At 46.5% G+C, this 26,033-nt stretch overlaps 1 protein-coding gene across 2 annotated transcripts in view; it reads left to right on the top strand.

The window, feature by feature from the left end:
• The window catches only part of GNG12 (G protein subunit gamma 12), a 130,207-nt gene extending 104,905 nt beyond the window's left edge, over window positions 1–25,302 (top strand). For both annotated transcript variants that reach the window (XM_045064710.1, XM_045064711.1), the window contains exons 3-4: window positions 19,507–19,625; window positions 21,349–25,302. In XM_045064710.1, the coding sequence (XP_044920645.1) occupies window positions 19,533–19,625; window positions 21,349–21,474 (219 nt within the window). In that variant the 5' untranslated portion in view covers window positions 19,507–19,532 and the 3' untranslated portion in view covers window positions 21,475–25,302. The remainder of the gene's footprint in view (window positions 1–19,506; window positions 19,626–21,348) is intronic.
• Window positions 25,303–26,033: the final 731 nt, after the last annotated feature.

The raw sequence follows: 26,033 nt of genomic DNA, 5'->3' as shown, positions 1-26,033 counted from the left end.
TGGGGTGACTGGCCGGCAACCAGCCATCTGACAGGTGAGCAGCCGTTGAGGAAGAACTCGGGGAAACCAAGAACAGGAAGGCCACTGCCGTCATCTCCTAGCACATACCAGGGGACAGGCTGACCAGAAGGTCAATGTGGATCGGGAAATAGAACCTGTATGGATTGGTCGCCTCTTTGGATGTCAAGGAAAAAGGAGATGGTCTCAGAACTAAAGTCTTGAGTCTAGATAACTAGAGTAAAGATGTTTTATTAGTAGGGAGGTTGAGATGCCAAATCCAGAGAAGGCCCTGTGTGTCAGAGAGAGGGGAGTCCAGCCTCTGGTGAGTCTGAGGAACAGGCAGGCTGTCTGGATGGGGATCCCAGGCCAGATATACATGTAAGAGCCTGTGCCAGCCCTTGAGAGCAGATGAAAGGGAGATTGGAGAGAGGACAAATAGGCACTCAGGCAGAATCTTCAAGGACAGCTGAGTTTGGAGGGCTCAGACAGGGGAAGATGTCAGCCCCAAGACAGAGGACAATCAGGGACATGAAGATGCCCCCAGGAGAAGACTGAGGGCAGAGTCAGGAGGGTGGGACCATCCAGCAGGGTCAGCACCAAAAAAAGATGGACTTGTTCAAAGAGTTCTTCAGCTTTATCTAGAATCATGAAATTTCACAGAAGTGCCTTCTTAACCATCAGTTATGTTCAGGGCTACGTATGTATTGTGCTGTTATCTCTGAAAACTGGCGACAGTGTGCTCGTGCACATGGTAACCCAACCAGAAATTTCAGTTTACTCTAATCTCCTTTCCCAGAACATTCTGGCTAAAAGCGAGCTTATGGTATTTGTGGGCATGGCTTTATTTTTAAACACCCATAGACACTATTTTCTCTCCTATGTACGTGCCAGCTTTCAGACCCCCTTGGTTTGAAAATGGCTGGTTCCCCAAGAATAATGTCTTTGGGGAGCTTCAGGAGCAGCTCTGTACTGACCCTCCTTCCACTACGTGCATGATCTTCCCAGAGCACTGGATGAGCAGTTACTGTCACCCAGTCAGTTCACTCTGGGGGCACACGCAGTCCCTGTCCCGGTTATCTTTCACCCATGAAAGTATTAAGAGCTTAAACCAGCGGTTCAGGTAGTTCTGAAGAGTAGGGAAGGGAGGACCATGGGGAATCTAAAAAAATAATGAATCAATAGATAAAAAGCCAAAACAGACCTATAATACAGAAAGCAAACTGATGGTTGCCAGAGGGCAGGGCATTGGGGAGGAACAAAATGGGTGAAGGGGAGTGAGAGACACAGGCTTCCAGTTATGGAACGAAGAACTCACGGGAATAACAGGCACAGCATAGGGAATGTGGTTGATGGTACCATAACAGCATTGTATGGGGACAGAGGGTAGCTACACTCGTGAGCAGAGCATAATATATAGAGAAGTTGAATCAGTATGTTGTACACCAGAAATTAGTATAACATTGTATAACTACATTCAGTTTCAAAAATTTAAAAAAAAAAAAAAAACAAAGAAGCAGCACAGAGCACTTCTGTTAATAAGTTCTCCCTTCTTAAGGATGTGGAAGCTGAGGCCCAGAAAGAGGAAGTGACTTGTCCAGGGCCACTAGTTTAATTCAGACAGAGCAGGCAGAGAGACCTGGGCATTGTACTTGATCAGACCTTCTGTGTTCAAGTCCTATGCTCTTTCTCCAGAGTGTGAGCCAAATCACCTGGAGCTCTCTCAAGATGCAGGGCCAGGACCGACCCCTGATATTCTAACTCAGGAGGCTTGGATGTGGGCGCCCTGAAAGAGTTGTCCAGGGGATTCTGAAAGGCAGCCCTATTAGGAATCCAGCTTCTAGTCACTTTGTGATCTCTGCTCCACATTAAGTGCAGGTATAATCTGCTTCTAAGAAAATGTCATTAATTGGATATATTTAAGAGAGGAAAAATCAATACTTTCCTCCCTTTAAGAAGCTTGGGCAGGTGTGCCTGGGTGGCTCGGTTGGTTGAGCATCTATCTGCCTTCAGCTCAAGTCATGATCCCAGGGTCCTGGGATTGAGCCCTGCATTGGGCTCCCTGCTCGGTGGGGAGCCTGCTTCTCCCACTGCCTGCTGCTCTGCCTTCTTGTGCTCTCTTCCTCTCTCGGTCAAATAAATAAAGAAGTAGAGTGTGCCATCAAGTGAGTGTTCTCCTGTTTCAGTCATTCAGGCAATTTCCGTTTGCGGGCCATTATGAATAGTGTCACCCTGAACATCTTAATGCATGTCTTTCAGTGAACACATTTCTGTTGGTGTTCATCCAGGATGAGAATGGCAATGTGGAAGTGTTCTGCCCAAGTGAATACAGCCATAGTTTCCATCCCCACCAACCGGTGCATGGTGTTTGAGGAACACTGTATGACTAGAGCTGATTTTCAGAAGATTTGTCTGGCTGTAGTATCTTTGACGGCTCAGAGCAGTGGTTTCATACTGTGTTTCAAGGAGCCTCGGAAATCCGCAAAGTCTGCCTTTCAGGGGCTACGACAGCCATCTCCAAGGGGTACCGCTCCGGGCTGTTCATTTTTAAGAAAAAAAATTGCCATCTTTTAATAGCATTATTATTACATCTGGCTTACCACATTAGAAATAGAATATCAGGTTCTACACTGCAGAAATGATCGATAAATGTGTGGCAGCATCTGCATGTGACACGTAAGAGTGTTTCCCTAGAATTCAACTTGAGGTGGTTTTCATTTTTAAGGGAAAGCCCGGGCCTCCAGTGGTCATGTGATCACGGAGTCTGTCCATTTATAAATGTTGCCACGGACAGGTAATGCTGTTTGTAGGACTTGGATGCGTTTACTCAGTCTACTAAAATCGGTCTCCTAATTTCTACACGTAATATAAACACGTGGCATTTACTTTGACTTACACGGTACCTAAAAGTGTTCCAGAGAATCTCACACACTTCAAGAAATATCCTAGGGACAAACTTTTGGTGGAATCAACTACACCTTCTAAAGCTCGTATTTGACCACAAACAACTACGTGCTGATCTCCTGCATTCAGGAATCAATAAGCGTTAGAAAAATTTAAGTAACTTTACAGTTAAATACCTGAATCGATGAAAAGTATTAATATTGCGGTATGAACTATTAGGATTTGCTTGAAAGTGTGTGTTATGCCCAAAGGGCTCTCGTGAGATGAATTACCCTTGGGAAACAATCCCTTCCCCCCACTTTAAGCAGATGTAAGCGGTGGAGGCCTCTAGGGGTGCTTCTTTGTTTCCAGGGCAAGTGGCAGCAGAATTCTACTTTGCCGGAGCCATGCTTAAGGGGAAAAGTGTGTACCAAGGCCAGAGGCCAGAGAAGGAGCTGTTTTTGAAGCCAGGGGTCACAGGTGTCCGAAAACCAAAGTCTGTCCCACCCTCCCTTGCCTAAGTAGAGGAAGGAGGACAGTATGCAGACTCATATGATATTTTGGAAACTAAGTAGAACTGTGCTCAAGACACAGAAGCAGGTGTATTATAACGGAGAGATGTTTTGTATGGTTCCTAGTTGACATTTAATTAGAATCCGAGCTGAACGATGAGTTTCTCTGACTTAACCTCTTGTTCCAGTAGATAATGCATCCGGGGAAATATTATCTGAAGGAATCCTTTCATAATGTGACACAATCCCATTTGTCAGAAATTCCGGTGTTCATACATTGGGTTCAGGCCCTTACCACTCACCTAAGGTACTGCCATGGAGACTTCTGTCATCATTTCATTGGTAAAGTTTTCTTGAGTTCCTGCTGTGTGCCCAGTCCCAGGGATATTTTGTCCCTTTTGTTTCCTGAAGTATGAAGAGGAAAAATGACAAAGCTGTCACTTGCTGCCAAGGCCAGTGACTTCTTTCACTTAGTAGACTACCTCTGGTTATTCATCTTGTTGCACGTGGTAAGATTTCATTCTCTTTTAGTGGCTGAGTAATATTCCATTGCATGTTTATGCAACTTTTTTATCCATTCATCTTCTCTGCAGGCATCTAGGTTGTTTCCATATCTTAAATAATGCTGCAGAAAGCACAGGGGCACATACATCTTTTCAAATCAGTGTTTGTGTTATTTTTGGGTAAATACCCAGTATTTACACTCACCCAGTAGTGCAATTAGTGGATCGTGTGGTATTGCTATTTTTGATGTCTTCAGGAACCCGCATACAAAACAACAAGTACTTCGAGCCCTGAGGGCCAGCCCAGGTTTACCTTGCTGGTCACCCTAGGAATTTCATAGATTTTGTTTTTTCTCAAAGCAGTTATCAAATCGGACATGTTTGAGAGCAGGTAGAGCGTGTTTCTTGCTGTAGTTAATGGAAGAAGGGGAGTTGAAAGAAGAAAGAAAAATTAAATGTCCTATGATGTCTCTTAGCCTACTGGTTATGGGTATGTGGACCACAGGCTTTTGTGTTTTGAGGGTGAATGCAGGGAGCCGTGCTTCTTGGCAGGTTGCACTTTGGCATCTGGGACTCGGGGTCTGAGTGCTGTGTAAAATGGGCAGAGGACCCGGATTATGGCTGCCTTCATCCTGTCTGCGCCTGCTCAAAAGGCAGGTCCTTCCCCTGCACTTGGACATTGGACGTACTTGCTATATTATGATCTGGAGGAGGAAATGGTAGATAATAATTAACCTATCTTCCATTCTTTAATGACAGAGCTCCTCTTATGGTGTTAATTATTATCATGTTCTAGACCATGAAGTATTTAGGATCACAGGGTTTAACTTTTAATTCTTGAAATTTTCCATCTACCAAGGAAGAAGGCGTCCCGTGGACCTGTCGTCTGACTTCAGTAGTCAGCCCCAGACTCATGGCCAGTCCTGCTCCATACATCTCCTCTCCCCCGTCCACTCATCTAGTTTCTATCACCATCACTTTGTTTGGACTTGAACTTTCTGCACGTGGAATCAGACAGCATGTGCTCCTGTGCCTGGCTTCCTTTGGCCAGCACAATGCCTGAGACATTGGCCTACGATGTTGGGCGCACCTCTGGTTGGTGGCCCTTTGTCACTCACCTGGAAAAAGGCTTCTGGCCCGAGCTGCTGGGTGCCTGCTCCCCTGTTTTCCCTCGGTGTCTTCTAGGCCTCCCTTTCTCATCCCAGATCTCTGACCTGAGCCCGTGCTCTTGGGCCCTCATTTAACCTCTCTGGCATTTTCATACCCTCCTTAGTTGCTCAGCACGCCTCCTCTGCTTTTTACAACACCCAGATGACAGCCACCTCTTGAAGCAATCCTCCCACCCCTCAAAGTTTGCAGCGCGTTCCTTGTCTTCAGCACACCGCTACTTCTCGAAATTGCCCCCACGCGTACCGCCGAAGTTCCTGAACTAATAGTTCTCTCTGGCACCCCTAGCGTGGGACCTCCGTTCCCTTCGTGCCGCAGCAGCCTCACCTGGGCCCCCCCACCCCAAACCCCTTCCTCACCCAGTCCCATGGGCTATGGTCGCTCTCTCCTTCCTGTGCCCCCATAAAGTGACTGGTAACTGCCCCTCCTCCTGGTTTTCTGAGTAACACATACTGGGATTCATTTTTTTTTTCCCCCATCGTGAACACATCACACATGGTGCAGAGCACGGACTTTGGAACCGGCTGCCACCTTTGGAGCACCGGCTCCTCCACACAACATCCTGAATTGGGAAAGGCAGTAGTGAGCACCTCATAGCATTGTTTTGAGGATTAAGTGAGTAAAGCTCTCAGAACTGGATCTCAGAATCTGTAAAGCTCTCAGAACAATGTTTGACAAGCAAACGACATGCAACAGAAGTGTTAGCTGTTGAGATCGAAAAAATAAAAATGTACACACTGCGGGAGTGCATAAAAACAACACGGAAGGTCCCCCACTTCTCTCCACCAAGCAACAGCCACATGGAGAGTATGCTCTTCTAGTCTGTCTTCCGGGTAGAATGTATTTTTAGCTAAGCCTATCTTTATAGCATTAATGTCTGCCCTACATCCCCAACATCCCTCTCTCTTCCTAGCTGCCTGGTGTCTCCCATCCTGGCAGCGTCTGCGGCCGCCTCCCCTCACCCCTGCCCCGCTCCTTTGAATCTGCCCTTCTTGTCCCTGCCTGTGCGAGGAAGACCCCGGACGTGTGCTGCTCTTTCCCTCAGATGCCCCCTCCAAGTCTAGGGCTAAAGCACCACCTCTGGGCTGTCAGTCCCCATTTGGCCCCAAGAAAGAACTCTTGATCCTTCTTCCATTTCCTACTCTTGTCTCCAGCTCTTTCTCGGCATTCCAGTCACTTTCCTCTGTTTGATGAAGTCCTGGTAGCAATGGTGATAGATAACACTGGGTGGTTTCCGTGTGCCAGGCTCTCTCCTGTAGGAGTCCAATTAATTGTTAAATCCTGTGAGGCAGGCCCTCTTGGTATCCCATTTTATAGACAGAGAACCTAGGAGTTGAGTGAGGCTAAGTCATTCATTCAATATCATGCAATACTGAGTGACATGCAAAGCCTGGGCTCTTTACCCCATTGTCTGCCCTTAGACCTTCCATGGCAATAGTCCGTCTTTTCTTTCTCTGTCTCCTAGTTCTATTCCATCCAACATAAGGTCCTTCAGTTCTTTTTCTGATATTCCCTGTGCCTGTCGCTTCTGCTCAGAAACCTTTGGGGACTCTCATATTCACATAATGGAGTCAGCTTTAACCCACTCTTACACTCCCTCAACATCCATTCTGAAATTCTCTCCACTCCTTTGCTACCACCTACCCAGTCCCTACCCTTCAAGGATTGATTCATTTAAGAAATGTATCCTTCATGCACCTATCTGCTTGCCCAAATCCCCACTGACCATCCTCTCCCCAAGCTCCTGAGGCTTCCATCTGTCGTGCTTTTTTGGCCTTTTATTCCTTATTTTTCAAGACTTGGTCCATCCTATCAGCATCCTAAGCCTTTTAGTCCCCAGTCTGGTAGCCCACATGCCATATTTGTTACACAGCACAGCCGTGGCCTTGACTGTGGATGTCAGCGAGCTGCTCAGTCTTCCCACTCTTTTCTTCACCTTCTCTCTCGATCCACTCCTTCCATGCCTCCAAGCAGCTGGCACCTTCAGGCAAGAAAAAGGACTACCTGGTTGCCTCCTAAGTGGAAACGGAGGCAGCAGCATTTGCCTGTTGCCACACTTTTCAACTCTCCCAATAGGTGTTTGGGTTGTCCGTCAGAGTGGACTGCATGCAGGTGGGTAAACGTCTATCTGCTAAGCAGTCTCAGAAGGCATGTCCTTGCTTAGAGAGGATCAGATGCTAGGTCTTTATGACCAGAACCCAAAATATCCCTGTTCTTCTGCTTTGTCAGGAAACCAGGAGTGAAGATAGAATAGCTACGTTGTGAACATTCTGGGCAAAGGACCCCATTACAGACCACCTCCCTCCCTGCTCAGCTAGGTCAGGTGGTAGCAGGTCTGGGACGGTTGATGCAGAGGACTCCCAGTGGGTTACACAGATGGAAAGGAAGGGACAGGTTCTCTGGGTGTGGGTATCCAAAGGGGCACAGACCCATTAGCACAGGTAAGAGTTTGGAATACCTCCTTCTTTAGGCAGATTGGTCCTATGTCCTTTGCCAGCAATAACCTCCTCAAGGTGAAGGCCGTGGGCCTCAGTTTAGTCCTTGGATAACGCCAGGAATGTGGACCAAGCTTGGTTTACATGACCACCTGTTGATTCATTTAACAGCCTGATGTTCCTCTTGTTTGGAAGTCCTAATTCAGAACTCCTCTCCTTCCAACACAGTGGTTCTTCAGCATTAGGGAGCATCTGAAGGGCTTCTCAAACTCTAAGCTGCTTGGGGCACTGCCTCCAGAGTTTCTGAATCAGAAGGTCTGGGGTGGGGGTTTGAGAATCATCACTTCTAAGAGGTCCCCAGGGATGATGTTGCTGTCTGCTGGAGTGGAGACTCACCCGTTTTACGGGACTTCCCCAGTGGGGCCACTCCCTGTTCTGAGACTGCTTCTCTTCGCAAATGCTTAGCACCTCCGGGCACCATGGAACTGAATCTTGGATATGTTTTTCCATTGTTTGGAAATCATTCTCACGTCAGATAGCACCGTTTGCCCCCCCAAAACAATGAGCCCTTTTAATGCAGGAGTTTTGTCTTCTGCTTCTCTGGTCTTTCCCACTTCCTCTTTCCAGCCCTGCAAGCTCCCTATACAAGGCCTGCAGGCGGCTGCAGCGTGCAGTCAGGGTTAGGGACCCCAGGGTTCCCTTACGCACTAGGCATCCCAGAGGGCATTGGTTTCCTTATTTGGAAAGTAGGCGATTAATACCACCTTCACCATGATTTCCAGATTAGAGTGTTAGAATAAAAAACACGGGACAGAGCCATGCATCAAACATGCTCCCGTTTGTATTTTTTAAAGACATATACATTTTTTAAGATTTATAAATCATCATGCTTGTATATGCAGGGGATGTCTTCAGAAGGAACCCCGGGAAACTGGTAACAGTGACCACCTCGGGAAGTCTAGTGTAGAAGGACAGCGAGCTTTTCTTGTCTACCCTTTGGGCAAATCCATTCAGAATTTTTCCTAGATCTACATATTCTTTTAAAATTTTAAAAACTAGTGAGATAGTCATTTCTTTTTCTGAGTAAATAAAATAACTTTAAATAAAGCCCGTAACCCAGTGCCTGGCACAGAAAAATCACTCTGTCAGCTTTTGTGTTGGATATTAAGTAAACTGTAGAATCCACCCACGTATTTATTCATTCTCTCGTGGTTAAACAGACAAGATCTCCAGTGATCCTCAAGGCAGCCACGCAGATAGGAGCAGATCCTTTCTCAGCCAGGCTTGCTATATGAGGGCGAGAGGAAGATGTGTTTCTAAAGGTCGGACCCCTTGTTGATTGTGAACCCATCCCTCTGCGGGGTCCCGGCCTGGTGTCAGCAGAAGGGGCTGGTCCTGCACGTCTGCAGGTGACCGGCACAGAGCTGCTCCCCGCAACCCACCTTCACTGACTGCGAACCTGCTTGGGGCGCAGACGGGCGTGCAGAGCAGCCCTGCTTTTGGAATCTGGGGGCTGCACAGGTGGCCAGCCCACGCTGGAGTTGCGTTCATACAGTACCAGCAACTGACCCAGTCAAGTGCACTGGAGTCCCAGAGACTCCACCCAGGCCTCGCAGAGCTGTGAAGGGAACCAGACAGGTGGGTGACCTTTGGCTCAGAACAGTCTGTATTTTGTGGGATACTTGTGGGAAGGAGCAGTGGGGTGGATCCTATTTCTAAGAAAACAAACACCCGACACAAACCCCCCAGGGTGATAGGTTCGCTGGTCGGTGTGTAGGTTGCTACATCTTGTGTCTTAATCTTAGCCAAGTGATTATTGAAGCCCCATTCTCGGAATTAGTCAATAGGAGAGAGAAGATGGCATGGGATTATGCATCTGCGTAATTAAGGGTGTAGCTTTGAAGTAGGAGAGATCTGGGTTCCAATCCTGTCTCCCCTGTGTACTAGCTGTCTGGTCTTAAGCAAATTATTTAACCGTCCTGAGCTTCAGTCTTGATAGGTATGATAAATCCAACCTCCTACAGTCGCAGATAATAGTACTTGAGTAACGGTGTAGAGTATGTGATACAGTGTCTGGCACACAGTAAGTGATGAATAAATGTTACTGAGGTACTATTAGTATGGAGCTAAACTTCCCACAGTTCAGTGGGAAGACAATATTCATACATGCAAAGTCAGTTACAAACAGTAAGCACGAACTGACACACCATTAGCACTGAAATAAATGTGTCCCCCTTTTGAGAGCTGGATAATAGCTATATCATATATCATATATCATATATGATACCTGCACATCAGAAAGAGGAAACATGAGTACACACAGCCCCTGCCACCCCCCCCTTGGTGCCCGGGTCACCCCTTTGGCATCCTTGAACTCCTGAGCTTGACCCATGGAGCCGGAATTCATAAAGGGAATAATCACTGCAAGCAAAAGTAGAGAGACCTTTCTGGAAGAGAGAAAAATGTGAACCAGGGCCTAAAAGAGAGAATTTATACAGGCCAAGGGAAATGGGCGGAGAACTTGCATAGACACTTGGAAGAGGACTTGTAAACACAGCCCACTAAAAGACAGGCAGTGGGCTGACAGCCCCTGGGTGCTACAGCAGCGTCACGGGGAAGCTTCCAGGCCTGGCCTCGGCGGTCAGACCACCTGGGCTCACATCCCACCCAAGCAGCTTGATGGCTGTTTGACATGAGGCACAGACTTCACTTGTCTGTGGTTCAGTTCCTTCCTTTGTAAAATGGCCATGAGAAGAGAACCCATCTTCTCATCTTCTCACAGGGTGACAGCGAGAACTCAGCAGGGTAATGTATTGACAGGAATGGGCATGGAGCCTGGGGTCTGGCGTATAGAGCAAGCTCTGCGTGGCAGCAGTGCCTTTATGATGAGGATTTTTATTACAGTGGCAGAAATGTTAGAGAGGATCAGGATTGAAAGCTGAGCCCTCTGGACTTTTCATGGGGTCCTGGGGAACCCTTGGTTTGCGGCGGGAGGAAAAAGTGAACAGCAGCCCTACATCTCAGCGTCTAGTAATCAGAAGAGATGAGAATGGAGAAAGAAAGGTGAGAGGCAGGAGTCCTATGATGAGGTGGCCCTAACTTGAGGTGGTGGGAGCCACAATGGAGGGGCAATGGCTGCAGAAAGAATAATGGGGCGGGGGGGGCACTAAAAATGGACTGTGTGTCAAAATGTAGGGAGCAAGAGAATTTGGAAAATGCCAGGGTCTACAGTTGCACTGCCCCTTGAGGCAGCCACTGTGACTCGTGAACAGTTGTAATGTGGCTAGTCCCAATCAGGATGGGCTATCTATGTAAAATGGGCCCTGAGCTTTTAAATATTCAGTACTAAAAGAAGGTAAAACATCTCAATTTTTTACATTAACTACATTTTGACTTTGGTCATAGCCATCTAAAATATATCAAAATTTCTCTTTTTTCTCTTCTTTTTTCATGTGGCTACTAGAAAAATTCAGACTTCTGTTGGCTAGCACTTGGTCTAAGGAATTAGGAGAAGGGAATGGAGGCATGAGGATGCCTCAGTGACTGGGACAATGGTGATGTCACTCTCTGAAGAATGGGACATCAGAAATGTTGAGGGCAGCCAGTGGTATTTCACCAGCTTTTCCATGTGTTGTGTTCAAAGCACCTGTGTGCCATTTGTGTGTACATTTAAATTGGCTTTCATTTAAGAGCATGGAATTGTGGTAAAGGATTGCATGAGAAGCGCATTGGTCATGGTTCACGTCACAGTAGAACGTCATTTACCTGACTGAAGACCAATGTGGGTCAGGCAGGTGCCAGGTAATTTACATACGTTCTTTCATTTCCTCCTGCTAACAACCCCGGGAAGTCAGGGCTATTCTCATCCCTTCCTATTTTACAGATGAGGAAACTGTAGTTCGGAGAAGTGAAGCAAATGAGTTGTAGTAAGTGCTGAGCCAGGATTCAAATTTATCCGACCGTCAAAACCCTGTTCACTTGGCTGCATCAGGCCTCCGGGACTGAGTGCCTGAGAAAACTGAGTTCGAAGAAGGAATGAGAGCTGTAGAAAGAACATCGTCAGACAGGCAAGAACAGGACAGTCTAGCATCACTGAGAGGAGAAACTTTCCAGAAGGAAGTGACTGTTCAGAAAACAAATATAAATTTTGTAGCCAAGAAGTGTGTTAAATGATACTATTTCAAACCAAAGGCTACTTAATCCTATAAGTTAAGGTCATTAAAAGGAGTCAGAATTTTCCGGGGCTTATTCAGAACGTTGAAAACTTAAGCATAGATAGGAAGTGGCATTCTTTTAAATGGGCATATTTTAATTCCCAGGCAAAAATAAATGTGGATAGAACACAGAGGTAAGATTCTGACAATCATTATTGGTGTTTCTCAGGAGGACCAAGTCAGAATCATGTAGAAAGCTTTAATGCAGATTCTTGGGTCCTGCCACAGACCTATGGAATCAGATTTTTTTTTTTTTAACAAGTGCTCCAGATGTTCTAGATACACAGTGAAGTTAGGAACCCACTACGCAGGCTCTGCAACAGTCTCCTGGATTTATTACCAAGACTGGCTCATTCTCGTGGCTTCCTACCAGCTTCATTAGACGTGATGGGATCATCCTGCGTCTTTAGCAATAGCCTTACCTAGAATCTGGGGCAGTCCTTTTTAGTTCTTCTTCATGTAGGTATTCTCCCAAGGCCACTTAACTGGGCACCTACTGCCATTGCTCTGGAGATTACCTATTTAAATTAGCAACAGGCTCATTTTAAATGGAGGTCATGCCTTCTTTTGCTCAGTGCTCCTGACAGTTCCCCTGCTTCCTCCCCATTCCTCCCTTGTGTTCTGGATGTTCTGAGACAAGCATGATAGGTGGTGATTAAGAGGATGACCTTGGGAATCAGGTGACTCGAGTCCCAGCTCTGCTGCATAAATAATATAGTCACTTTGACCTCTCTGTGTTTCATCTGTAAAACAGAAATGCTAAAATTTAGAACTTCTCTCTAAGAGGATTAAATGAAATGATTCATAGCATTCACTTACCAGGCACATACTCAGTAAATGGTGGTAGTTTTCAAAAATCATCTTTAAAGCAACAGTATCCTTGCCCACCATCGTCATTATTATTCAGGGACCTGTGCCGGGATGACAGGTAAAATGAACTCCTCAAAGATACCAGATGAGGACTTTGCAAGGGTCTGCAAGTAGAAAAGCTTGCTACTTTTAGAGGATGAACTCTCTTGAGGTCTTGAGAAAGTGCTGTCCTTATTCCTCTTCATTTTGCTGATTCTGAGCCTATATAAACTCTTAGAAGAGTTCCAGTCACTGTGTCTTCCCCAGCCCAAACTACGTTGTCCACAGCTCCATGCAGCCCTTCCTCATGCCTGCCTCTCATTTTTCCCCTCTGCAGGCCAGGAACTTGTTCTTTTCTGCCCTTTGCTCTCAGCACAGGGCAGGATCAGGGCAGGACTTGTGACTGGTCCCAGGTCCACCACCCTTGATCTTACAGGGTGCAAGCTCTGGTTGGAGAGAAGGAGAAAAAGAATTTCATGTCTTGCATCTCTCTGTTTTTACATCTTAGGGTTTGGTGTGTTCAGCAATAATAGCCTTATAATAGAAATCATAGCTAATCTCTGTAAGTTATTTGCAGATTACAAAACAACAGATTTAACAATTGTGTATCAGTCAGGGTTCAGTTACAACAAACAGAAAGCATTCTTGGCAATGCTGGCAGAATGGGCTCTCGCGCCGGGGGATGAGGTGCTTGCTTGCATAATGAGTGGAAGGGCTGGAGGAACTGGTTCTCAACTTCAGACCAGGACCAACTTCCAGACCTCAGCGTGCAGAACTGGCCCCCGGGACCCAGCAGGAAGTGGAGACCCGGGAGGCTGCTGTAGCCATAGGGCTTCTTAGCGCCAGCTTGCTGGTGATTACATGCTGCGATGCACCCGTCTCCACCAGATGCAGCCTGCCCACTACCCTGCTTGAAGCAGGAAAGTCAGCCAAGTTGCAAGAACTGGCCTTCTCACTTCCACTTTCCAGATCTCTGATGAATGTACCCCATCGGCAGAGCCCACGTCATTCAGATGCAAGAGAACCTTAGTGTCTCTCTTGTCTCAGGATGCTGTCACAGAGCACCACAGACAGAGTGGCTTAAATGCAGACATTTATTTTCAGGCGCCACCAGGGTGGGTTTCTTCCGTGGCCTCTCTCTCTGTGGCGGGGCCATCTTCTCCCTCTATCTTAGCGTGTTCTTCCCTCTCTACCCATCTGCGTCTAAATTCCCTCTTCAGTGAGGATCCCCGATCATATTGGATCGCCCCCCGCCCCAGACTGGGCTCATCATCACTGAATTGTATCTTTAAAGACCCTCTCTCCAAATTCGGTTCATTCTGAGTTATTAGGGGTTAGGACATCAGCATGTCTGTTGGGCATGTCTGGGGCATGCTTCCGCTGATAACACCAGGAGAGGTCGTGTTTTCTGTCCATTGCCACCGTTCAGGACACAGCAGGGGGAGGGTAGGGAGCTGCCCAGTGCCTGATCAGGGACGGAGGAGTGCTGAGAGCACTTCGGCAGGGATGGGAGTGGAAGGTGTAGGTAGTTACCTCTCAGCAAGAGTCCGCTTCGTGTTTATTACATTCACGTGCGTATTTTATCTGATGCTCTTAACAGCCCTTTGAAATAGAAAAGTATTATTATCCCCATTTTTCCCATGAGAAAATTGAGGCTTACATGGGTTCCCAGGCAGTGGCAAGGGCAGGAGTGAGCTTAAGTCCCCTGGCCTAATCCTTGAGTATGTCACCAGAACTTAGTGTCCAAGGCATGGTACAAAGGCCATGTCACAACTTCAAATAGAGGGACCGGCAGGTGTCCCAGCAAATGTGAAAACAGCAGCCACTACTCAGACCCAGCCTGGTTTTGTAAGATTTTGACTTTTCCCGAAATCTTTGTCTTGAAGTGAAATATCTCAGCTTTTCAAACATTGACAATCAATTCAAAGTTAAAACACACACACACACACACACACTTACTTGAGTTAACCCTCTGTGGGGCCTAGCCAAACACACCTACCTGCATTCAGCCTGTGGGCTCTGATTTAAAATAAATGTTCATGAGATTTATTAAAGTAAGTGTTCTTTTTTATTTTTTTTTTTTAAGATTTTATTTATTTGACACACAGCGATAGCACGAGACAGAGCACAAGCAGAGGAAGTGGCAGGCAGGCAGAGGGAGAGGGAGAAGCAGGCTCCCCGCTTAGCAAGGAGCCTGATAGGGGGCTCGATCAGAGGGCCCTAGAATCATGACCTGAACGGAAGGCACATGCTTAACCGACTGAGCCACCCTGGTGCCCCTAAAGTAAGTGTTCTTTAAAGTCTAGTTGCACTCCCTATCAGACCTATTAGAAAGATATTGCTACTCTATCACACTACCTTGAAATTCTTCTTTTGCTTCTTTGCTGGGTGCATTTTTCTCATTTCTCACTGAACGCATGATTTTTTGTCTTGTCGGTGAACCCAGGGACCAAGCATTTATTTAAATAGCTGTGTGTAGGGTACAGTATGGGGAGATGCTTATTTGTTCTCCCAGTAACCCTGTGAGACTGGCATTGCTGCCCACACCCCTTTAATGGATGAGGGGGTACAAAGAGCCAGGGTAAGACATTAAAACATAGAGAGTTGGGACGCCTGGGTGGCTCAGTTGGTTAAGCAGCTGCCTTCGGCTCAGGTCATGAGCCCAGCGTCCTGGGATCGAGTCCCACATCGGGCTCCTTGCTCAGCGGGGAGCCTGCTTCTCCCTCTGCCTCTGCCTGCCACTCTGTCTGCCTGTGCTCGCTCTCTCCCCTTCTCTCTCTCTGATAAATAAATAAAATCTTTAAAAAAAATAAAAAACATAGAGAGTAGAAGGCAAGATCAGAGGGGAAGTGGAAACCTGTTTTTTTTTTTTAACCCTGCTCTTTTATTATACACAGAAGGGGTGTGTTTACTCAACATTGGCTTCACTCCAGTGATTCAGTTATTGGCCAGCCCAGCAGACCTCTGATTCAGCTGCTGCTTCACGGAGTGAGCTCCCTGACACACTTTCCATCCTCCCCCCCTCCCTGCTCCAGGCCCCTCCAGACAAAGATTAAGGTGCTCTTATTTCCCTAATGGGAAGCTGTGTTCCTAGGAATTTCTAGGAACCTAAGAATTCAGATGAACAACAGCATTAGAACTAATGCCAAGTATTTGAATAACTAAATAGCACATGTGTTTATTCAAATTTGCTAGCCACGTGTAAAAATGCGAACAAGGTCGCAGAAGCGATAGCCGCGTTTTTATCCAAGTGGGGGTCTGCGCAGGCCTCCCCGCTTCTAGGGCGGGGGAGGGGAGGATCCAGCGCCAGTGGCTCAGGATCTCCAGATGCTGACCTCAGTCCTAGCTGCTCCTGACAGCGAGAACATTCTTGCTTAGCTTGCAGGAAGGAGAGGGGAGGTCTGTTTTTCAGGGCACTAGACAAACAGATGCTTTCTGGCCCAGAAGGGTGGTGCACAGCCGCAGAGCAGTCAGCAAGCCTAGGACTTCGGGTCATCAGGGTCACGGTCACCGTTGCCCTGAGTGTTTGTGGGTCAGATTAACTGGAATTGCATCCTCTTCTTGGTGCGGTGGGGAATGTGGCTTCTGGGGTGAAAGGCTTACAAGCCGGTTCAAGGCTTAGATGCTGGGTGAACTTGGAGCAAGCTTTTCGAACTTCAGGTGCCTCATCTCTAAAATGAAGATGAAACAGCCACCCGGCTTTCAGGCTTACAGGGAGGCTTCACAGAGCCCTGCATCTGAAAGCAACATGTTCACCCTGAGGTTCCACAGAAGTATCAGGTGTTGTTTGCCTTGGAAGCGATTCTTAAAGTAAGAATAAAGCAAGCTTTTCATCCATCTGGTGGCACAAGCAGCCAGCTAGACATCCTTGCCATTGAGGGAAGAGCAAAGAAACCCTCCAAAGGCACAGACAGGGTGGGAGAGGCTCTCTGTGCTGGTCTGTCCCAGCCTGCCTGTGAGGAGATGCAAAGCAGCTGCAGCTTGGGAGGAAATCCTGGCCTAGAGCTCAGGCTCCCATAGACACCGCCGTTCAACAGCCAAAACAGCGCGGCCCTCCTGGAGGCTGCTTAAGTTGAAACAGTAGAATTCTTCTCTATAAGAAGAATGTTGTATAAGAGATTATGTTGTTTTCCAGTGGTCCAGTACACAGCTTTTTCTAGGAATGACCACACATGCCCCATTTAATTGACTGGCCAGAGCTATTCCTATTTAGGAGGAAATTGTTTGTGTTTAATCATCTGGAAAGCTGTGAAAATCACCCCTGTCCTAAACGTTAACTAGTTTTCTGGGTGGGTTTATACATAGGCCAGGAGAGGGAAGTGGACTTTGAGAAGAGAACTTGTATTTGAGTTGGGGAACCTGAGAAAAGCTGGTGGGACAGGAGGAAGGGCTCCACTCTCCCTGAAGCAGAGAAGTCCCTGGGAAGGAAGCAGGGAAGAAGGCAGGCAGGGAGGGAGCAGGTCGGAGGGCAGCTATCAGCATGGGGGAAACCTGCGAGCATGCAGTTGCTCACTCTTGTTTGTCTGGAAGGTAATACAGTCAGAAAGAAAGTCCTTCAGGTCCTGGCTGCGGCTTCTCACCAATGTTAGAGGGCCCCACCCCAGCATCGTACGTACTGAGCCAGCCGGTGAGCTCTCTGCTGGTTATGACCCGTCTTGATGCGTGTGAACGATGGAGCAGTTGCAGGAAAACTCGCTCAGGCCTTGGAAACTTCGTGCCTTGGAAGCTGAGGAGAAGAGAATGCTTGGCGTTATTCTCCCCCAAAGGGACATTCAGAAAGTCCTTAGGAGGCAGGCCCTTCAGAAGGGTATCATGTTCGCGTTCTGGAGGCTGGGGGCCAGTCCTCAGAACCCTGGCCAGCTGGCATGGGAGCTCAGCTCAGCGTGCTGCAGGGAACGACTGTGGAAGGACCGTGCACTTTGCTGCGTTTGCAGGGAGCCTGCCGCCTGCCTCGGTCCCATTCCAAAGGCTCCGTTCCGAAGGCCTTCCCTGGGAGCACAGCGGCACTCTGGGCCAGGCTGCTGGGTGGGAGCTGGCCCTAGGCCTCTCCTTTGGGTGGGGTGGGCTGACAGGAATCTGAGGAAGAGGCAGCTTGGCGGGGAGTGTATGGAAATGAGGTCGCCAAGGCCTCAGATAAAGCAGGGTCACCTTACCCTGCCCTAAGATTCCTCCTCCCTCTTTCCCGCTGTGCTGGGCTTCCTTCTTCTAGGCGATGCTTCAGTGGCTGTCACTAGCCCTTCCATTCTGCATGGCAGGGCTGCAGCAGAGTTGCCTGGGGATGCATTGGAAAAGGGGATGATGCCTTAGCCCTTTCCCCCACTCTAGGCCCGGTCATCAGGATCCCAGGGACTCAGTGACCCTGGCAGGGAGGTGGGGGGAGGGAGACAGGTCCACAAGAGACCTCCAAGGATAAATAGAAGAACAGCTGCTGTTTTTGGAGCGCCCTGGTCCTTGGCTAAATACTACATGTGCATCAGCAAATTAACTCCTCAGACACACTCCTCCCTTTCAACTATGTAGAAGAAAACTTGGGCTCATAGAGGTCGAGTAACCAGCCCAGCTTCCCCAGCCAGTACGCAGCAGAGGAAGGATTCAAACCCAGGAATGTGCAGCATGCCGATGAGGCTGGATATCAGAATTGTGAATGCAGCTAAAAGCACGGTTTTATTTGTGCATTTGACCCAAAGCTGCTTCTGACCAAGGCCCTACCCGGGTCTTGGCGCTGAGCCCTGGGGAGCACTCCTCGTGACATAAAACTCGGGTGGAACACCTGTGGTAGACCACAGCTTGGACTCCATGGAGCCTGGGGCTCGCCGCCTGTTTTGCAACCTTATCTGGTCCTAAGCCTTTACAGCAGATAGACCGCACCACTGCAGCCCCTCCAGAAGGTTGAGTCAGCCTGGGTTTGCTGCCGGTGCCAGGGTGCCCTGAGACTTTGCTGAGCCCTTGTAGCGTACGAGGAGGCATACCTACTGCCCACCTGTTCCTGTGAGTCATCAAACGGCCACACTGGTACCAGGCCTGCCAGCTCTGCACTTTCCCCTGGTCGCCGCCTTGCCAGGACAGAACTTAGCCATATATGGCAGAAGCACCCTGTAGTGCTCTCCCCTGAGCCTTCCTTTTGGAATATGTCCTTGGACAAGCAAACGGGTTGAAGCTCAAGGTCCAGGAGGTTTCCTTTACGTTTTTACCAGGTGGCTGGGCTGACGAAGGAAAAAGGCAGTCTCGGATCCAAGGGTCAGGCCAAAGAGGAGAGCCAACCCACAACCCTGGAGTGGGGGTATGGGATTAGCAAGTGGCCCGGCCCCCAGAAGGAGGCCAGACAGAGGCAAAGGAGGGAAAGAGAGACTGGTATTCCAGGCTGGAGGCCACTCCGTGTATCCCCTTGGACACTTGCAATGGGTCTGCCAGTGAGAATCCTTCAGTTGAAAGGTTCCCACTTTTCCTTGAATAAAAACTTCCTTATCTGCCTAACTAACATTCCTCAAACGATTGCAAACCTCGATAGCACCTAAAAATGCACCCTTTGTGCAAAGTTCTCCAGAGGCACTCTCCTTCACTGTTTTTGGTTGCCAGGACTTGAATCAGTGTAATAGTTGGGTAAGAGAGCCAAAAGGAAATAAAATCGAACCTTCCACTAAAGTACATAGCAGTAATATTAAACTGCGTGTGTAATGTGGCCTGTGCTTGCATTTGCTCACCGTTGCCGGAGGCCCCCCGACTACCACCAGTGTTTGTTCCCCTCTTAGAAAATGCTGGAAAAGCCTCCATTGTGCTGTGTGTCAGGGTGCACGGATTAGGTGACTAGTACTGCAAACGAAAGATCTATGTAGGAGCTCCGGTGAAGGGCATCTTAGTAACTACCTGTGAGAAGTGGGAAGGTGCACCCTTTTCCCCTAAGGAGCGAAAGATTTAGGACTGCTTCAACAATTGATGTTCTTTTCAGGTTTCAGGTAGAAACAATAGTTGAAGATGTCCAGCAAAACAGCAAGCACCAACAACATCGCCCAGGCCAGGAGGACAGTGCAACAGTTGAGAATGGAAGCCTCCATCGAGAGAATAAAGGTTAGAAGCCTGGGTGGAATCAGGCCCCTCTGCTCTCCCAAGGCGAGGCCACTTTTCAGAGAAGACAATGCCATTTAATGCAGCTGGGGTGGGGGCAGGAATTTCCGAGAGCAAGCAAAGAGCCTCAGAGTCTTAACTCTCATTGCTGCCTGGCACAGACTTTAGTTTCAGCACAGGGCAGCCCAAGTGTCTCAGTTAGCCTTTCTGTTTGGACAGAAAAACCTAAAACCCAGGACAGGATCCCCTGAGGACCCGCCTTCCCTGACCAAGCCCCGTCAAGTTCCACGATCTAGGTGTTCTGCCTTGGGCCAGGGGGTCCAGATGGACTTAAGGAACGCACCCTTGTCATCCCTCTGGAATTTACGAAGCATTCTAGAGTTATCATTGCAGGTGAGCTAGCATTGCACAGCTAGTCAACACACGTGATCTCTTCTTTTTAAGAGTATGCTGCTTTTTAAATGTATGTGGACTATTTTACAGACATTCTGCAGCCAGCGTGAATAATGCCAGCCTTAGTTGAGATCTGGAAGAAATGGGAAGGCATTTATATGGTCACCTGACTTCAAAGTCTTACCCCACCCCAAATCCCAAGAGAGGACGAGGCAGTGTGTGCCCTGGAATGTTGTGAGTAATGCTGTTTCCTAGAAACTGGAGCAGTCACCTGACACATTCCTCTGGGCCTGGGGACAGTCACCTGTCCTCAAAACAGCAGGCTGCCTGGGCTGTATTTGACAGGCCTCAGCTGCCCAGTGCTTCTTGCGTTAAAGACACGGATCTGATGAATCTGTGGGAGATCCCACCCCGGCCTCTGAACAGGGGAGGGCATTTTTTAAACTCCTGCCAGAGGAAGGCACTGAATTGTCCCCTTCTGGTTTTGTCCCTCTTTTTATTTTCCCAGGCTGGGTCTTTAACTCTTGAAGCTCTTCTAGAACTTGACTATCTCTCAAGAGTATTGGCTCCAGGCCCATAATTCCGTTCCTAAACCTTGCTGCAATCCAGTTTTGTTTCAAATGCAAACTAAGATACACCCTTGCCTTGATTCCTATATACTTCCCCCTCTGGCTCTTTGAGAAATTTCTAACCTATAGAAGTTATAACAACAAACACCCCTATAGTGTTTGCCAAGATTCGCAATTATTAACATTTTGGCTCATTTGCTTTCTCTTTCTGTCTACACACACACACACCCACACAATTCCTATCCTTTAAGCCTCTTGAACATTCTGTGCAACTTCGTGACTCTTCACCCTTAAACCCCTCACCGTCTATCTCCTGGACCCAAGGGCATTCTTCTACATAGCCATAGTACAATGGTAACATTCAGGATCATCTAATAATAATCTGCCACACAGTCCACTTTTGAAGAATCCAGGCCACTCATTTTGCAGAAATTACCCCGAGTTGCTGAGGATTCGATTCCTGTTAAATACTGGCATACTTTATTTTCCAAGCTGCCAGCTGGGGGTAGGTCATCTGTGCTCACACCAGGAGACACAGGAGGTCATTCTGTCTGATCTTTGAGTCTGACCACTTGGCGAAAAAAGGCCAGCGCTGCCAGACTGGTCCGTCTTTTTCCTTTCCTCACTCACAAGTAATCTCGGAGAAGCCGGCTCTCAGAATATCACTCCAACAGTCCTCTGCCCAGTGCTTCGCTGTTCAGTTATACTCACAATGTTTGTAAATAAATTTTGTTTCTTTGCTTTGGTTTTTTTCCCCCTGGCAGGTTTCAAAGGCGTCAGCGGACCTCATGTCCTACTGTGAGGAGCACGCCAGGAGCGACCCTTTGCTGATAGGGATACCGACCTCAGAAAACCCTTTCAAGGATAAAAAAACTTGCATCATCTTATAGAGGAACGCTGAAATGGCTCCTCACCTCTTCTCAACAAAGCAAATTTTGAGCAGCTCCTTGGAAGAAATTTACTTTCAGCTTATTTGGTAACCACTGCTAATAACTAAAATACTCTAACTTGGAATAATCGACTCTGACGTCTTTATTTTCCAAGTTGCCCTTTCTCTAAAACACCTTTTACTGATTTCATCCAGAATAACAGTCCTTTTTCCCATTTGATAAGATGGTGTCATATTGGCTTGGGCCATTGAAAAAAAGACGATTATATCCTTTTAAACATACGAAAAAGCCAGTTATATCCAGACCTCAGTTACCTAAGTAGCTGTCTATATTAAAATGCCAAGAATGACTTCAGTTCTAAAACCTTTACATCCTAGTATGTTCTTAATAGGGTTGTGCCAACTGTACAGTGTACCTGCGTGAGGAGTGTGTTGTGTATATATGTTTTTGTATATACACATATCAATGCTTATTTCCTTAGTAAAATCTTTCTCCATGCCCTCAGTTCCTCAACTTTAGAAGTCATACCTTTGCCTTGAGCTGTATGTAGGTGGGTAAGATTTTTTTTCATGTAGTTACTGTACAGACAGTGAAGGCCATCCTAAAGATTGTAGCCACTGTAATTGAGTAGCGAAGAAATCGTGCTGACCTCTTAAGCTATAATCAACAGTACCAATTAAAAACTGAACTAAAAACCCTCTAAGGAGATATACACAAGGGAGCCTTTTGGGCTTCAGTGATCCTACGTCTAGAAGGGTGGGGCTGGTCGGGGGAGGACTCTGGGCAGCTGTGGCCCTGGGGCTTGTGTTCTCTGGGTTAGAGGTAGAGACCTCGGAAATGTCCACCCTTGTGCTCGGAGGGAGACTGTGCACGTAAGCCCCGCCCAAAGAGGAGCAGGAAAGTGTGAAAGCCAGCTGCTTTCTTAGCCAACCCTGGTGAATTCCTCCTTGATGCCCGGTCCATTATCTTTCCTCTCCTGCTCGAATGGCTGTTTCCAGAGGTGTGGTATCACCTCCCCAACCCCAAGTGGGTGGAATGTGGTGGGAAAGAAACATACAAAAGCCAAAGGTATCAGACACTACAAATACCTGCTGGGCCGCTGTGTTGTTTCCTACCTTGTCCACAAACCCCCCAGGCAGGCTTGGATTTGGGGGTGCAGTACCGGGGCTTCAGGGTTCCAGCAGGTGCTCATCAGATTCTTAATACTCCTCTAGGCATGAGCAGAGCCCTCACATCCTTGGACTTGCCAGTGGCACCCGGAAGAATCTCCTGTGGCCACAGAGTATTTTAGTTTTATCAAAGAAGGAGAAAGGATCCCTTTTTTAAACAAAAATGCTCACTTAAGGGCTCAAACCATACACAAGCCTTTGAGCTTCTCAATTATCTTTAGTTCATTAAAATACCTACTAGTGAAGGATTTCAAAGCTTATTTTCAAAAAGGATCCAACCCCAGGATATTACCTACAATGGTTTTCCCTCATTCTGTACAATCTTGCTCTGCAACACAAGCCCCTTTTAAAATCAAAATGTCTGGGTTTGGAGTATGAAGCTGATTGTGGGGGAACAAATGCAGGGCTGTCTTTAAACTGCTCAAATATAGTCGGGATTTCCCCAGGCACCTATCTGTTCAGCATTGGGAACTGCCCTCACTTTTCCAACATCATGTGAAAATCATGCCACTGGCCTTAACCTCTTGTCATCTACCGCTTGGTTTTGCAATAGGGCCTGTTTCTAAGTAAATTAGAGGCACCTGTTTAGGAGAGCTAAAGGTGAAATTTGAAATGTACACTAAAAAGACATTACATTTAATGCTTCACTGAATGAGGCCTTTCCTTTTAACAAGTATATTTTTCTACTGATCGTTTCAGAATACTAATCTTATTCTCATTCTGATTTTAACATTTTTCTTTAAATATTTATGAGGCAGTTTGTTAAATATTTTTATGAAATTTTATTATACCTTTTTGGCATATGTGCAACTTTTCAGTAGCAAGCATAGTTTATCTTTAGTACTAAATTATGTCCTTTTTACCTAACGGAAAACAAAACATGTTTTGCTCTCTATTTGTCGATGTGCTTGTAGTGGTAAGGAATGGACTCGAGGTCCCAGAAGATTTCATTTTTGCTGGTCAGATATCATAAAGGCTAGGAGTGTGAATGTCATGTAACTTCCTAACTAGGTGTAGGGCATGTTCAAGAGAAGTGATATCCCATCCTTGGGTGCTGGACCCAGTGGGGGAAAATTGTAGCTAAATGTTGATTGACTTTTAACTAGATGTCTGTGTAAGAAAATCTATGTATAGGATATGCAGAAGTCACTTTTATTTATCAGGCTCTATTCAACTTATGAACTACAATTAAACTGTTCTTCAGTAGCTGGCTTATAATGGACAAATACCCAGTATGTGTTGTGTTGTTGTTGGCATTGTTGTTTTTCCAACTACCACTATAAAGACACACTTAATCACATAATATACTTGCAACTTCTTGGCTTCATATCTATGAAGCTATTTAAATGTGTTCATTATTGACTTTTGTCTTTAATGCTGCTTCTGTTAACAGTGATCTTCTTTTTCATTCTTATATGTTCATTAGTGCATCAGTCTATCCATTGAGGCCTCAGGACCGTGGCAAGATATGCTAGACAAAAGTTCATGACTCCAAAGTATTTTATAGAAATGCATTATACCAGGTCATTCACAAGGTCTAGGTTGTAGTTACTTATTCTTCTAAAAAGAATCAGGGTTTTATCTTTCCTTACCTTATTAAAATCGGAGTGCCATAATGATCTTTTAAAGGAAGGACCCAACTTGCTTTCTCTCTGTACTGTTTTTGTATTTTAAACTATTAAAAAAAAAATTTACCAATGACTTAGTAATTTTGAGGCATAGCTCAGTTTAGGTAGTAGAAGATATGCTAAACTTGGCTTCAGATGCTGCCTTCTCAGCCAGTTTACAACCAAGATAAGCGTCGTCTAATTATTCCCAACTATCAGTTGAAGATCTATAGAGGCCCAGGAAATGAACTATAGTATATGTCAGTCCTTCTCAATAAAATAAAATACTGGAGTGTGTTATGAATTGTATTGATTTCTTTTATGGTAGATCTGTTAATAGGAACGAAATACATAAAACATATAGAATTATGTGTAGACTAAAATAGAGCACTTAACCTAAAGTTGGGTGGCCTGGATGGTAGCCTTGGCTCCTTTTCCAGCCAATCCTGTGTCCCTATGTCCTGAGACTTCAGACAAGGCACTTCATCTCTCGCTGGGCCCCCATTTCACCATCTGTAAAACAGGAGGCTTAAGTAGAGGATGGCGGAGACTTGCCCCAACCTCCCCTCCGATGCCTCGGTCCAGTGGCCCACTCTACAGGTCCTGCCAATGTGTTGGTGCTATAAGCTGCTTCAAATATAAAATTGGTTCGTCTATCATATATGCTCATTTAATAGCTTATGAAAGGTCTTTTTGTGATATAACTTTTTCTAGTTTTATGGACTTGGTGACTGTAATGTCTTGTTTTTAGTCATGTCATTCTAAACATCATTCATTTGATGTTTCAGTAATCTGCATTTGATACATAGTTGGAGAGATTTTGTTATCTCATAGCATTCTTTGGCTCCTCATCTTTCCAGCATCTTATTAACCTAAGCACTGTGATCATTGTTTGGAAATCTGTCCTATGGAAAAAATAAAAGCATTTACTTCACATGTACTTCACAGATTTAAAAGAAGTTTCATTAAAACATCATTGTTCTCTTTACTGGATCAGTGCCTCACTGTATTATCATACCCATGTTTTGCTCAATAAATTGATAGAAGACCCATTCTCTTCCCTTTTCCTTCATTCAGTTAATATTGTCTGAATACCTACTGAGAGCCAGATGTTGAACACAGGCTCCAACACTCAGATGAGTAAGACTCACACCAGCCTGTGCAAAGCTCATCGTCAAGAGCAAGGTGGGTGGGAATGGCAGATGCATAGAGTAGTAATTAGAGTACCATGTGAGAAGGTGAACATACAGTACAGTGAGATCTCAGAGGAAGGAGAACCAGCTCCACATCAGTGAAGTCTGAGAAGCTCCCAAGGAAGGTGATGTTTGAACTGGGTCTTGAGAAAAGAAAACATTGTAAGCACTGGATTGAAGTCTTGGGAGAAAGTGAAGAAAAAGGAGGAGATTGGGCTCAAAACTAGTATGCAGAATACCTCCCATACTACCTTGTTTATGCTGCAAGCAACAGGAAGGCAGTAGAGGTTACTAAGAGGAGTGATGTAATGATACCCAGTGTGTGGAGGGCTGTTTCCCATCCTGAGACCCAGCTGTGACCATGGAAACAGATAACAAATGAAAAGGCCATTACACTCACAATGACTCATATTCACCCAAGTGTTTGCCAAAGGTACCCTGCCTCCTCCTTAGTCCCTTCTTCTAAGGCTGGAATTCCCATGGAATGAAGGGAGAACATTATCCAGAAAGGGAAAAAAGGCAGCCAATGAGGGTCTGGTTATGGACAAGGTAGCTACAGATATGACCCAGGCTTGTGAGAATCAGTACTT

This window comes from Mustela putorius, unplaced genomic scaffold (genome assembly GCF_011764305.1).
Source record: "Mustela putorius furo isolate JIRA1106 unplaced genomic scaffold, ASM1176430v1.1 tig00003853_pilon_pilon_pilon, whole genome shotgun sequence".
Classification (NCBI taxonomy): domain Eukaryota; kingdom Metazoa; phylum Chordata; class Mammalia; order Carnivora; family Mustelidae; genus Mustela; species Mustela putorius.
This window is presented reverse-complemented; position numbering and strand designations above follow the sequence as displayed.